Source organism: Anolis sagrei, chromosome 4 (assembly GCF_037176765.1).
Source record: "Anolis sagrei isolate rAnoSag1 chromosome 4, rAnoSag1.mat, whole genome shotgun sequence".
NCBI classification, from domain to species: domain Eukaryota; kingdom Metazoa; phylum Chordata; class Lepidosauria; order Squamata; family Dactyloidae; genus Anolis; species Anolis sagrei.
The window spans coordinates 223,229,280-223,244,910 of record NC_090024.1 but is presented as its reverse complement, the minus strand read 5'-3'; the positions used below and the strand labels follow the sequence as shown (position 1 = coordinate 223,244,910).

At 39.3% G+C, this 15,631-nt stretch overlaps 1 protein-coding gene across 3 annotated transcripts in view; it reads left to right on the top strand.

Annotated features, from left to right (window-relative positions):
• NFATC2 (nuclear factor of activated T cells 2) overlaps positions 1–15,631 on the top strand; it is a 161,895-nt gene that overhangs the window by 91,671 nt on the left and 54,593 nt on the right. For all 3 annotated transcript variants that reach the window (XM_060772100.2, XM_060772101.2, XM_060772102.2), the window contains exon 6: positions 586–726. In XM_060772100.2, coding sequence (XP_060628083.2) covers positions 586–726 — 141 coding nt within the window. The remainder of the gene's footprint in view (positions 1–585; positions 727–15,631) is intronic.

Below are 15,631 nucleotides of genomic sequence, written 5' to 3'. Positions count from 1 at the left end.
GATTCTATGTTCAACTTCTGGCTGAACTTCAGGTGGAATCTTGTTGGCATGTACACTTTTCTACCACAATATATACTTTAGATTATAGTACAGATGATGCATGCATGCATGTATACATAACATCCACACAATGTGTTTCAAAAGTTTTTGTATTTCAGCTTGGAATGAGTTCTATTTTGGTTTTATTTAGAGAAATTTAGAGTTATCCACACTGCAGGTGGCATATTTAAGGTTCCAGGATTGTAGTGTATTTGTACTTGAATATTTGGCCATTGACTTGGAAACAGACATGGGCTGACTCCAGCTCATTCAGTCGAATTCTCCTTTGTCAGGGACAGGGAGCAAGGCCAGCACAGCTGAAGCATTGGAGCCAGCTCTTGACTATTTCCAAATAAAAATGCTTTGAGTATAAGTTTATTTTTCCTCCTCCTTTTTTAGTCCTAAATTTAGCCTCACAGAGAAGTTCCTTTGGCGGTGAGGGGATGGCAATAGTGACAAAATAGATTTTGTGGGTATTTCTGAAATTTCCAAGTTGAAAAAAACCTGAGAGATTTCATTACATTCTTGCCTATATTTTGTCCACAGCCCAACGCTCTGCTCATGAACTTCCGATGGTTGAGAGGCAAGATGTTGACAGCTGCCTTGTTTATGGTGGGCAACAGATGATCCTAAGTGGGCAGAATTTCACTGCAGAATCTAAGGTCATATTCACAGAGAAAACACCAGGTATGCTATTCTTTGCATTATTTATATAATGGGTCTGATCACAAAAGTCGGTGCTTTATAGGTCTGGAACGGATAAGCCCAGGATGACCAGAAGTAAAGGTAAAAAACAAAAGATTTTATTAGCTATTAGAACAAGACAAAACCTTCACTGGAAAATAGGAAAACTCTTTTAGATGAAGACAATCAGAAAAAGGGCTTTATCTATTTGTTAACATTCTGCTCCCCCCCCCCCCCCCCAGATTTGGGACTCTGGGGCCTTATAATTTAAAAGAACAATATAATTAAAAACACACAAAAAGTGAATATTAAAATAGAATTAAACTATTCAAAGTATTTAAACAATCCACACCTCAGTAAAATAATACATGAATTGTAATCTTAGTAACCATTGAGACCTACTGTATTGTAGAGACCTTCAGATTTTTTTTAAAAGAGGTAGGCAGACTTTTGGCCCTTGTATGATAATTTCAACCAAACATAATTCACCTATTGCAAGTGAAGAAACTCTCTTTGTGATGTAATGAAAACGACAAAAGTACAATGCAAAGTTAAGTTTTCCCTATTAGAGATGCAATGTACTGTCTTCAAATGACATGAGGATATATGGGTCTTTAGAGAGAATTCATCGATTACAACCTCAGATAAACATCTGTCACTTGTAATGAAACATGAGAAGTATGAAGTCCTTCTAGCAAGTTGTTTCACTTTTGAGAAAGGCTTCCCTTCTGCACAAGATGGCAACCCAACTACTTCCATTGCAATGCTATTTTCTTCCCACTTTTCACTACTGCTGACTCGGCCAGAGAGCCAGATTTGTTCCATGGGCTACCAGTTGCTGAATGACCACAGATACATCTCCTCAAAGTCACTCTGACTATTCTTTTCCTGGCATTCTGTGTAGCCTGCTATGAATAGCCACAGGGATCCTTTGATTTCTGACCTGAATCATACCTGACCTTAAAAAAAACTTCACCATGGACTCATTGTTTTCAGTAAGTATGTAGCACACAAGTTCAAACAATGGGGATGACTAACAAGAATGCAGCACACTTCATTCACATACAATTATAGAGCAGTTAAGACTAACCTCTAAAGCTCTGATTCATTTGGAGACTACTTAGTAATAGCTGCCACTCTGTTTTGTAATTTGAAATTTCTCAGAGATTGGCTCCGATTCAGAGATTCACCACAGTTTGCCAATTTGCACTGGGTTTTCTTAACCTCACCCCACCTTATCTCCCCCAAAGAGGCCACATTGGAAGCATCTTCTGAAATGTGCAAGAAGCAGCCGTTAGTGCTGTTTATTTTAATTTAAAAAAATTAAACCTGGCTGTATCTGTGTGGACTTATACACATGCCTAGATGTGCATATATGATGGTGCTTCTTGGTAGGAACTGGATCGATCCAGTTTTCTTTTATGTTTATGAATTAAGAAGTCCTTTATTAGTATTTGCTTATGGCAGCATTGCAAATGTTTAGAATATGTCAACAACTCACAAAACATTATCCTGTTTGTTTACATCCAAGCCATTTGTGCAATATGTATGGGAGGAAGGAGAACCAAGTCCAATTCATATATCTTTTTGGTCTCAGGTGAGCAGGAGAACATGCATCTTGATGTGTGGCACATTCCAAAAGATGGTTGCCACTATGGGAAAGGCCTGCTTCCAGACTCCTGACAGAAAGCAATGTATATGATGCAATAGAACCAGCAGGCAAGACCTTCTGTGATAATATTGTGATTGTACAGATCTATATCATGGAAGGAGATATGCCTGATTATATTGTTGCAAGTTTTGGACTTGTATGTCAGCAACAAGATGTCAAGCCAGGTCAGGTAGCTAATAAATAGTTTCTTCCTCACCCCTGTAATACGTAGCCAGGTATTCCACTCAGCTTCCTGTATGCCATATTTTCCAAACCAAGCAGAAGAGTAGACTAATGTGAAGTAGATTACATGAATCTAAATGCAAGCTGAGTATGTTGACTAAGGCTGTTGCAAAACACAAACAAAACACACATATAACTGGAGGATTTTGTACCCCATCCCACCCCCGCTCCTGCTTTATGGAATTCTGTATATTTTCAAAAAGGTTAGATTATCTACTTTAAAATGTGTTCTCAGCCATCCTTCACAAGTTGCCCCTATTCCAATCTGTGATGCATAGTGAGATGCAGTGAAGTCTGAACATAGATTACAGGAGATGGTCCCTTACTACAGAGCTTCCCTTGAGAAAGACTTACAACAGGCATGTGGTGCACTGGCATTAGTGCTTATTATGTGAATGATGCACATACACATTCTTTCCATGTATGCAGATAATAGAGCCATCCACAGCAACTGATCCAGTTTGCACATTTCCTGCTAAGATGCTGATAAGTAGCTAAGAGTTAAATAAAGCCACAATAAACCTACTGTGGGTGGCTTGTGCATCCTTCTTGGTGATGTGTCATGGTTAATTTCCTTTTTCAGCTATCTAAGAGTAATTGAAAGCTTGCAGTTTTATGAAAGAAGAAAAAGGGGTGAGGGAGAACAGCAGCACATTGGAAGCACTTTCTTATTTCTTCATTTCACTTTGATGACTCATGAGGACACACAACATCTTATTGAACTTTCACTTATCACACAAGATCACCCTAGCAATGTTGTCTGAGTATCACTAAGTAAGGAGATAGTAAGCATGATGGGGTTGGTGTTGATCTTGTGTAGTGCAAAGATTCTAGGAGTTTAATGCACTTTACAGGAGATCGTGCATGTTGTGTTGCATCATGTGCATTACCTTCTTTCAACTTTTGTAATGCTCTCACCAGGATCTGGGCCTTTTTCTTTAGCATGCATCAAATTAACTCCAACTTCTGGCTATCATATGAATGAGAGACCTCAAAGTTATCCTGTTATCAACAACCCTGCTCTGCTCTTAGAAATTGAAAGCAGTGGCTTCTTTGATTGAGTCCATCAACTTGTAATAGGATTTTCCCTAATGCCATCTTTCTCATGCTATGCTTTGAGAGCACTTTGACTGCCATGGTCAAGAATGCACTGAAACCCATACACCATTTCCAGAGTCAGCGTAGTCTAGCAGTTCCTTCATATGACCTGTCTGATATATCATTTCCAAAGGATATCATTTGACTTAATTTATAATTGAGTATTCAAGTGCTGGCCTCAATTTCTCCTTAGAGTATTGAACAGCAACTGTTTATTAGTACAAAGCGCAGAGGGTGCTTATGGAACGGGAAAATAGGACATAGATCTACAAAATATCTGTATGGACAAACCTATAAATGTAGGTGACAATTTGGCAAATCATTATACAATTTGTTTCCATTGCTCTACGAATGGTGTCTGTGATGCCTGTCAGCCTTTTTACCAAAAAAGAAAAAAAAGAAAAAAAAGGATGGGCTATACTTTATATACAGAACCAGCATTATGTTGTGGTTTGAGCAAACAGACCCCCTGAGTCTTAGTCGTGTTGCTGATAGATAGAATAACTTTATTGTCATTGTAGGTAGGACAGTCTCTACTAGGTTCTCTTAACCAATGCTTCCCTATGGGTGCTTCAGGCCAGATCCTCCTTAATAATGACACTCAAGAACCTAAAACTGGCCACCCACTCCTTTTGGTCTCCATTTATAACCAAGTGCTGGATTTCTGGTTCTGTTCTTTCTGTAGTCCACTATAAGTTCCTTGGTCTTATTGATGTTAAGAACCAGATTATTGTCCCTGCACCATGGGAGTAGCCGATCCATCTCATCTTGATAGACAGGCTCATCTCCTTCAGAGCTAAGCCCCACCATGATTGTATCATCCACAAATTTAGTAATGGTAGATGGGGGGTACAATCATATCTGTACAAACTATAAAGCAGAGGACTGTGTTGAGAGTGAGAGCTGAAGAGGTATGATTACCTAATCTAACCCTTTGGGAAGATCAGACAAGAAGTCCATAATCCAGGAATAGATTGAACCTGACAGTTCAAGATCCATCAGTTTAGATAACAGTCTATGTGGGAGGAACACAGAACTAAAGTCTGCAAAAAGCATCCTCACATAGTTTCCCTGTCATTCCAGGTGGGTCAGAGCTGTGTGGAGCATGATGACTATGGTGTTCTCTGTCAATCTGTTGGCTCTATATGCAAAATGATGTTTGTCCAATGTATGTGGAAGGCAAGAAATTGTATATCTACAGACCAGTGTTTCAACGCACTTCATGCTGGTGGAAGTGAGTGCCAGTGGTCTGTAATTCTAAATATTTCCAGTAGGAAACTTATTTGGTACCAGAACAGTGATTGAGGCCTTCAAACAAGATGGAATAATAGGCTGAGAAAAAGACTGGTTAAAAACCACAGTAAAAACACTGACCAATAGGTCAGCACAGTCTTTAAGCACCCGGGCAGAAATGCCATCTGGTCCAGAGACCTTCCTAGGATTTCGAACCTTCAGAACATGCCTTACCTCATGCTCCTCCACAGTGAGGAGGGAGCCGCAACTGCCCAGAGGCTGAATTGCATCTATCTTTGGTGGGCTTACTTCAAAGCAAGCAAAAAAGTGATTAAGCTCCATTGTCAATGATGCATCCCCCTCAACAGGAATGTCATTGTTTGATTTACAGTTAGTAATTTGTTGAATCCCCTGTCACACCTTACTGTGGAAATGATCACCTTGGTTTCTTCTTTTCAACTGCTGCAATTGGTAAGAAAAGAGGGTTCTGTCTTAGGATTACATTGTGGGTGAGCAATAAAGGAAGAGCACCACTGAGTATCTTTGTATACAAACATCAGTGTTTCACTGGGGCCAGTTTTTTTAGGGATAGTTGTGTGGATTTAGATACATGCATCTGTATTTCTGTGCATTTACAAGTCTCAGGCCAGCATCATCTTGGGATGCCAAAGTTTGAGCAGAGCTTTAAGCAAAGCTAGAAGTGTAGCCAAATATAAATTTCCAAATCTCGGCTCTGAAAAGAAATAGGCAACAAATTCCACATGCCTTTGAAACCCAGGCCCATATCAGTATCTTCATAGTTTAGTCTAGGGAAACCTTTGTATTGGATTACAGTACAGCTCTCGTATCCACAGGAAAGTAGTTTCATTTATCCACATCTGACAGAATATACACTCTCTAGGCATTTTCTAGGTCCTCCAATACAACTCAGTTGAATTCTTTTTAATGGGGTTCACTATTACCTGTAGTTTTGCATATTTATGCAAAGTCTGGAAATGTATCCTCCACAGTTGCCAGGATCATACTGTATTTTTAAATTGAATATGGATAGTGATGTTGCTGAGTTCAAAGTGGTTAGTAGATCAGAAAGAAAGAAGAAGACAACTAGAAAGTTCAGCATATTTCTACACTAACTAGACCTCGAAACTAAAAGGGCTATAGGTGCAAAGCTGCAATATATCAAGCCTGTGCCATGAAAGTAACTGACCCTTGCTACGTTGACTTAACTACACTACATATTAATGAGATCAGCCAGCAGTTTATAAAGACACAGTCATTCTAAGACTGGCACAGGAAATGGTGGAAGGAAGTGAACTCTGGGGGACTGGGAGATTGCAAATTTGTGCTCTTGCAGCAGCTGAATAAAGCAATTGTGTTTAAGAGGCCTGTGGTGTGCACTGCACATGTAGTATGTTTACTTACACCATCTGCGTGCATATCGCACTCTTAAATGAACCTTGCAATGATTTAGCCACACACCCGCTTTCCAAAGTGATAGGAGCAGTGGGGAGTAACAATTTTTTCTGAGTAGGTAACCTTTTTTGGTCATGTCTGGATTCCTAAGATACTACATAAGATCACTAATACTGTGTGGTTTGGAGAGGTGCATAAAATCATTTAGGATTTTCATGCCCCAACTATCCTTTATTTAACAACTATGTCTATGTATATAGAAACCAGATTCCAACATACCATCATGGTTCTGGGTGATCAAGGAAGACATGTGGAAACAGCAGCAGATTTCATTTTTATTGGCTTTGGTTGCCAAAGACAGGAATTGCCTTCACATCAGTGGTGTCTAAAATGGACTCCTGCCGAAGTCAATAGTAACCATACACTTCTGTATAGAAAAAGAGAGCGCTTGAAGGGCAAATGACAGTGCATAACTTAGCCCTCATTGCAGAATTTACAAGATACCTTAGCATCCTAAAGTTCTTGCAAATAGCAAGTTCACAAACACACATCACGTCATAACAACACAAATCCATACTCTATAAAGACACACTCTTTCCTTTCTTCCTTCTCATATGATTCAAATAAAAAATGACATATCAGTTTCTTATTTTTAAAAATTCCAAATTAACAGATATAGCATGTCAGGGAGATACCTGATTCAACAGTCCTACATTTGAAAAGAACATTGGGGTTATTTTTGATGGTAAGTTGAACATGAACCAGCAGTGTGGTGCTGCAGCAAAGAATGCCAATTTATTAATAGAACCATAGCTTCCAAATCAAGGGAAGTCCTTGTGTTCACTTCTGTAGACCTCATTTTAAGTGGAATCTGTTTCAGAGAAAAGCAAGAAGAGTAAGAAATAGAGAGAGTAAAACATACAAAGGGATCTAAGGAGCTGTGAATGTTCACATTGGTTAAGAAGAGACTGAGGGCTGACATGAGGGCTGCAGTCTCTAAATATCTAAAGGGTTGCCACAAAAAGGAGGATGCAGGCTTGTTCTCTGCTGCCTCAGAAAGTAGTACTAAGTGTAATGTTTTCAAGTTACAGGATGATAGGTTTGGATTGAACATTCCACTATCCAAAAGCTCTTAAAACAAAAGACTGAAATCGGTGCTGTTCCCACTGTAAAGGAAATAATGCCAAAGAAGGGTGGGAGAAAGAAACTGACCTGATAGGATCATTGCCCTTCAATTTCTCAAGGTGCCTTTGGAAGAGCGACTTTAGCTCATCATTATGGTTTTTTAAAATGTGGGATTGCATATATACTATTCTGTCCCTATCCATTCTCCTTTCAACATTTAAATACAGCAGTTATTTACTCTGTTTACCTCATGTACCACAAATCCAAATACTCTCCATTCAAGGGATGGCATTTCTACTGATCTGTGGTAATATCTAAAGCTTGTCTGCCTTGTCTAATAAAATTTCAAGAAAAAAAGAGCTTACTTTACTCAAGACGTTCCATGCTGCACATGGACAAAGTCATGTTTTCAATCTAGCGCATTAATGAGCAATCGTAGTCCATATTAAACTCAATGTGCTGCAATATATGTAAGATATTTTCCACATGGGTGGTCTGTCACATGGGAGGCATTGTTTGGAACTTTAAAGCAGTGACATCTTTTCTTCAGTAATGGTTAAAGATATCCAAGTAGCCACATGTAATCCGTACTCATTCCCATTACCAGTTTGTTCCAACGAAACATTGGTAATGGGAATGAAACACTCTGCCTGTTTGCATTGCAATGATTATATGTACAGAAATAGCATTTGTTCTCATGATTATATTTGTAATTCTCAGGATGTGTTTCTAGAGATGATCTATAATCTTTGTTATAGCAGAATTATAGAGCTCTAGAGAAGGAGAAGGTGAAAACAAGCCAAGGACCTTCTGGAGACTGTCAAGTCTCATATAAAGAATGCTATATATGCATAGCTGTGATGTTTGGTGAAAGTATTATCTTTTTGTTGTAGTCTCTTGTGTTCTTGGCGACAAGCAAGACCATTTTTGTAATGCAGCCAGCAAATGTCAGAAGGAAAAAGGGGAATCCCAGAAAAACATTGCAACGGAGGCAGGTGGGGGTATAGATGAAGACAAACAAATAAGCATAACTCTTGTGGGGAAGAAAGAAAAAGTGGCTGTGGAAACTGAGTTGCCATGGCTGAAAGAGAATCACTGAGACGGGGTGGAATCCAGTGTTTTGGAAAGTCTCCCTGCATGACACATGGTTTTGGAATTTTGCAGCTGGTAAGCTCTCATTAACAAAGGCAACTACTACTGGCCTAGATTCTCTGGCTTGCTTACTACTACAGGGTGCCTAGAAACAAACCTGCCTCTGATTATTCAGCTTTCCATCGTATTTGTTTAAAGAAGGTGATTGCTTTTTAATGCATTTGTCTTGGAAAGAACAAAAGGAAGAAGGCAGAGGGAGATTCTTCTGACACCTGTCGAAAGCTAATTGATCGCATTAAAAAACTGGCAGAAGGAATGGAATTCCCTATTCTCCCACTTAGTCATCTCATCCTGGTGTGACTCATTTTATTACATGGAGGTTCCCAGTGGTTTTATTTTGAGTGGAGTCTTTGTTTCATAAAATGTTTGTGCATTTTTTTCTTTAATGTTTTTGCTAAATGTATTTCCATGAATTGGCACAAGACATCCGTTGAAATAGATTTGGATGTACATTGGCCCCCATTGTTTCAATATTCTGCTACTGTTGCTATGTTTTGTTGCAGTTAGGGTCAAAATTTTAAAACAATTGACTTGGGGAAGAGTGCCTCTGAACTTGTTCTCTTGGTACAAATGTCAATTTTGGGGTTGGCCTACAACCCAGATGACTAATTCTCCTGGACCATTCCCAGCCAGACCTTGATGTGTATCTTTGGCCTTGGTGAATCATCCTTGAGTTCTTTCTCAGTGCAATTAAAATGTTGGCTGCAACACCACTGGCCCAGTCTAACTGGCTAAAATGGATAGTCTCTTGACACACATGAATCTGTCAAGCTCAACACAGTCCCACTGAAGAAAATGTTCTCTTGATGTGTGAGTGTCAAAATCTTTCTGTCCCTTCTATGGGGTGTGATGCATCAAATCTTCAATTCTCCCTGGTTTATCAGTGAGGTACAACCAAAAATTCAATTCCACACACACAGGTTGGTCCAAAAACATTACACAAATCTGAAACCCCAGACTTCCTACCTCTTCATTCATCAATGGGATAGTGACAAAGTATTCCTCTGTAGAGCTATCTTTCTTGTTGTGTCAGTATTAGCTGCCAGGAGAAGGGTGATTCAGAGCAGAATTAGCCTCACCTTCATTTTTAGTCTCCAGATAGTTAAGCCTGTGGAGGAGGTAAGTCTGTGCAGAATAAGGTTCCAAAGAACTACTTGCTGAAGCTGATGTAGCCTGGGGGTGGGGGGGTTGCTCTGGACTGCAGAGTTTTTCCAAGTAAAAGAAGCCACAAGTAAGGTTGAAGTCAAAATGGCATGACTGATTCTGCAGATACAGAGAACTGAGTGTTTAACACTCTCTGGATAGACAGTTGGAAATAGGTAGATAGCTAGCTGGCTGTAAATGGTATTTTTAGCTCTGCCCTGAAATCTTAGTGGTGAAGCAGCTGGTCTTCCATTGAACTACCTCATCCCTATTCCAGTGTAAAATCGCTTTTTCTTGAAAAATACATTGCAGTCTTTGTTATGGTTACTTATACAACAGCTATGTGAGACAGATCACTATTATTCAGATGTTACTTATGAGAAATAAAAGGCGAGTGGTAGAATGCATTGTGGTTTTGTTTAAATATGCATTAGTTCAAATTCTTGCCAGTGTACATTGTATGTAGTTCAGGATTATAAATCAAATCCACAGCAAAGGTGGGAACTGGAACTATATTAGTCTCTCAGATTGCATATGGTTTGTACTGATCGGATCAGATATCCAATTGGAAGCTCCAGTACCACTTTTTTCTGCAACGGCTTTAGTAAATTTTACTTTTTTTGGACATTTTCTTTGACAATCTGTCAAATCTCTGTTGTGAAAACCTCAGAGTAGGCTTATGAAAAATGCTAAGAGAATTTCCCAGACCTTTCAGTTCATCTCCAATGCCAGCTCAACCAAGTTGTGGCAGAAAATAAATTTTTACTGCCATTTTGCAAACCCATAGTAATGAGTAAGGGATTGTGAGTAATGTGTACATGCTTGACAGACCCTTTAATTGGCTAATTAAGCCAAACAACACTGAGGGTGCTGTAGCAGATCAAGCAGGATTTACCTAATACAGACTGACATCTTGATTTCCCCTTGAGTTTGGCACAAAATTTGTGGTCCGATCGCAGTTCAGGCTAGACAGCATAGAATTACACTTTTCCTTCAAAAAAAACCTCCTTTATTTCTGTAGAAAAGTGCTGACACTGTCAGATCCAGTGCTGGAGTGTAATTCCATATTAAGTTTCCAGTGCCAAAATAAGACTAAATATGTCATTGTACTATGATGTTGCCCAAGTATTGCCCAAGTAAGGACAGGTTGATGTATGCTTACTATGCACAATATTTGGTGGTGGTGGTGGTGTGTCAGGCATGGATGGTGTTTGCTCACCATACTGCCAAATCTGCTCCTACGTTCCAAGTACATATTTCAGTAATACGTATCTAAATGGCAGATGCAGGGACCACACATATTAAAAATGCATGGCTTTTCATATACTGTGAACTTATACTCGTGTTCTTATTCATTTACTGTGAGCAGAATCCAATGCCATGCAAATTGAGGTCTTCTTGTGTGGCATGGCTTTTTTTTCCCTTCTGTTCCCCTCCAGCACCCCCATCTGTTCTCGGTTGTCCGTAATTCCCCCAAAGTATAATTTGGGCCTTATAGGGAGGGTTGCAGAGGGACACAGGTTTCTCCCTTACACAGGCTCTGTTGATGGATTGATTATATTTTTGCTGTTGTTTTATATCCCACTTTTCATCTGAAATTGGCTTACACTTAAAACATATGTAATGCATAATGGTTACAGGGAGGTGGAGGTGGGGAGGTTAATTGATGATGTAGTTCATGCCCCACAAAAAGTCAGGAACTGCAGATGAACAGGGGAACTGCAATGGAAAGATAAATAATTACATCATATGGATGCTGACTATTAAAAAAATAAAAAAATATTATTGAAGATTACAGATAAAGAGATCCTTAATGCTATCATGTAATTCATTGTGTGTTTTTGGACATGGGCTACTTTCTCACCATGAACGTATACCCATTTTGTAGCAACAATCCTTTCATTCCAGAACACTACAATCACCAAGACTGGTTCAAGGTATGGAGAAGCTGGCCTAAATCAGAGGAGGAAATCATGCATCCCACCAAATTTGTCTGATTTCAATCCCTAGCATTATTTGCCATGGCTTGAGATGCAACTGTTTATAGACCAGCGATATCTGAAGGACTATATGATTTCCAGCCTTGGCTTAAGTCAAATTCTAAGGTTGTCTACAAATACATATATACGTCTGATATGATTTCCAATACACATAAATATACACATGGTGAATTAGCATGGTGTAGTGGTTAAAATATTCACTGCTGGACCAGGCCTCTGGGAGACCATGATCTCCTCCAGTCATGCAAACCTACTTAGGGCAAATCACAGTGATAAAGACATAGGGAGTGCCACCTACATAAAACATATGCATCCATGCTAGATTTGATAATTCTGCTATTAGACAGGTGCAATACATAAAAAGTCTAGGGTGCTTTCCCATGGATCTCTGTTGCTAGCTGGTTTTTACTTAGTCAGATAATTTTAGATGCTACATTTGATCAGATGAGAAAGAGTTGTGGGGTGGAAATATGCATTATGTATCTCAAATGGATGGCAACAATTTGATAGGGTATTGAAATATGACTCTGGGTGCTCCTCTTTATTCTAAGTGACTGTCCCAGATTTCCATCCCAAAGGGCTGCTCGGACAACACATCTGATTCCTCATGTTGTTCCAATAGATCATAGATTGTCTCCATGCACCTGAACAATAGTTCTCTGAGTTAATTATTTAGTAATGCATAGTATGGTCCATAAAAAAGAAGGAACCACATGGGCAGGTGAGAGAATTCATTAAGAAAATCCATATTCTCTATATTTATTTATTTATTTATTTAGCAGTTTTGTATACCTGTCTTCTCACTTCCGTTCGAGGGACTCAGGCCGGTTTCCAACATCAATATTACAGACAGTCATTAAAACATCATATTCTAAATCACACTAAAACATTAAAATAGCAAAATACAATCATATAATTACAGTGGTCAGTCATCATCAAAAATCATTATTCGTTGTCATCCATCCATGCTCATTCGTCGAATGCCAATCCCCAAAGCCAAGTTTTCACCTGTTTCCTGAACATTAAGATAGAAGGGGCAGTTCTGATCTCCAGTGGAAGGAAGTTACAGAGTCGAGGGGCCACCACCGAGAAGGCCCTGTCTCTCGTCCCCACCAGCCGCGCCTGTGAGGCCGGTGGGATCGAGAGCAGGGCCCCTCCAGGTGATCTTAGCAATCTTGATGGTTCATAGAGGAGGATACGTTCAGGCAGGTAAATTGGGCCGGAGTCATTTAGGGCTTTATAGGTTAAGACCAGCACTTTGAATTGTGCTCGGAAGCTGACTGGCAGCCAGTGGAGCTGGCGCAACAGTGGAGTAGTATGCTCCCTGTACCTCGCTCCTGTTAGTAGTCTGGCTGCCGCACGTTGGAATAATTGAAGCTTCCGTGCAGTCTTCAGAGGCAACCCCATGTAGAGAGCGTTGCAGTAATCTAAACGGGATGTAACCAAAGCGTGGACCACTGTAGCCAAGTCAGACTTCCCAAGGTATGGGCGCAGCTCTCAGAACCATATTTGAGGAAGATGCAATTCTGCTTCTGCTGCATTTGTTTTTTTAGGCCTGATGATGGATGGTAGGTCGGTAGCATTCTATTTTCAGTTCTTGGAATTGTTCCTTGCACTTATAGTTTTATAGAAAACAGAATGGCAAGGAAAATCATATGTAGACTTACCGGTTATCTGACACTATTGAGACCTAGATTACAATACAGATTAGTGTTGAGTTGTACCCCTCCCCCCCCCCTGTTCTTCTAGAAATGTTATGTACTACCTTCATTACAGGTTGCTAAGTGGCTGACAACAAAATATAATAATTGGAATAATGTGAAACAGGCAGCTGGCTGTCAGCAGTGCCAAAATTTAAAATTGTCCATAAAATTCCTCTGTTTTCCTCCAAGCAGCAGTGCAGTAATAGCTAGGAGATAAATTACAACACTGTACTGTAACAACAGGAGCAACCTAATGCCTTTCCTGCTCCCTTCTAATTAATAATGTTATGTAGGTATGTGCCGCCACAAAGAAACAGATCCATATAGAGGTGTCAGGGCTGTCCCAGACACTAAAATCTCAAGGTCCAAATTGAGCTCTGTGGACAGCAGCCCATGTGATCAGCTTCATGTGTGTATGTGGCCTATTGACTTTTTATGACTCTATGAATTTCATAGGGTTTTCTTAGATAAGACATCACATAGTATTCATTAACATTCTCCTAACCAATGCTGACTTTGTTTAGATTCCAAGATTATAGAAGATCTGATATCTTTAGTATATTTAGATTTCTACGTTCATACCTCAGACCAACCATAGAGAAGCCTTTTTAATACAAGGGTATAACAAGTCTAATTGTTCCAGGTAACAGATTTTTAAGGGAAACATTTACCTATTGGGCACATGGCTATATACATGTGAAAAAATATATGTTGGTAATTTTTTTTTTCAAAATTGTACCATAAAAAAATGAAAAGCTCATCCATTTGAGGCAGAGTTTCACTACTTTTGCTTATCTTTATCCCCCTGTTGAGACCTCTTTTAGACTTTGGGGTATATCTAAATTCTAAAACATCATCTGGTTATGTTTAGCATTTAAGATTCATAGGCTTTTATTAGTGCCATCCCAGTGGTTTGGTCACTAAATGAAATCAAATGTTTCTGTGGCTTTAGCATGATTCACTGGTCTCTGGAGGGATGTCTGATTCTGAATGCTGTGCCTAGTTTATGTTAGATCAGTTTTTGTGTCTGTTCTTATAATACTGAGTCCCCACATATAGCATACTAAGGTGAGATGCAGATGGTAGAGACCCTATGTGGTAGAATGTATATATTTAGACTATACTGTCAGCCCTCAACATTTGCGGTTTTTAATTTTGTGGATTTCATTACAATATTCTCTCTAGGAATCTCATAGAATTGTGCATGAGGACCTAGAGAGGTCCTAGCAAGAAATAGTTCTGTCCACACATCATACCAGGATTCTACTCTCTTATTCTTTTGCATGTAAAACCCAGATTAATTCCTTATCCCTGGCATATATAATCAAGGCTTAATTCCAGAATACCTGAGTAGGGGTGAGCATCCAGATATAGTTGGAATGCAATTCACATCAGCCACTGGAGAGAGATGATTGATTTGCCATCTAATACCCGGAGATGCAACTGTTCTGTATTACTATGCCCTCATCTCTGCAGTTAATATTAAAAGAAAGCTCAATACCTTGGACAGATTCAGCAAGGCTATTTTCACATTTTTAGGTGTGCCATGAGAGTAGGGCTTGGCTTTGGGTGCAGTCTTTGGAATGTATTTGAGAATCATGGTTGTGGATTTAAAAACAAAACTGTCAAGAATATGAACATGTACTTGAAAGCATGCAAGTGATACATGATGAAACCTTGGAGAAGAGGGAGGAAAGCAAGGATTAAATAAATATTATCAAGATGTAGCAATTTGTACAGCAATTCCAAAAGCTGAACACATAATAAATTCTTTGTCTAACTATATTCACTATAACATCTCAGTAAAACAGACTAGCTTTATTGTCTCCTCTACTGCAGTCTGCAAGCAAAAGCAAGGTAGGATGAACAACTTGGTTCTGTTCTTATGTTCTTCTCATTTCATATCTACACTGAAGCTAATAGTCAGGGAGTAGAGAGAGAGACGTTAGAAACCACAACAACTATATCCTAAAAAGACTTGACCAGACGGAGCAAGAATACAGTAGTCCAGTGAGTCATAACCATTCATATCACCAGATTGGCCCTCCAGTGTCAGTTGTTAAAATGGGCAATAATGTTGGCATCTAGCCCACAGTAATATTTATGACAGGGGTTAACATTAGATCCATAGTGCTTTGAGTTCAAGC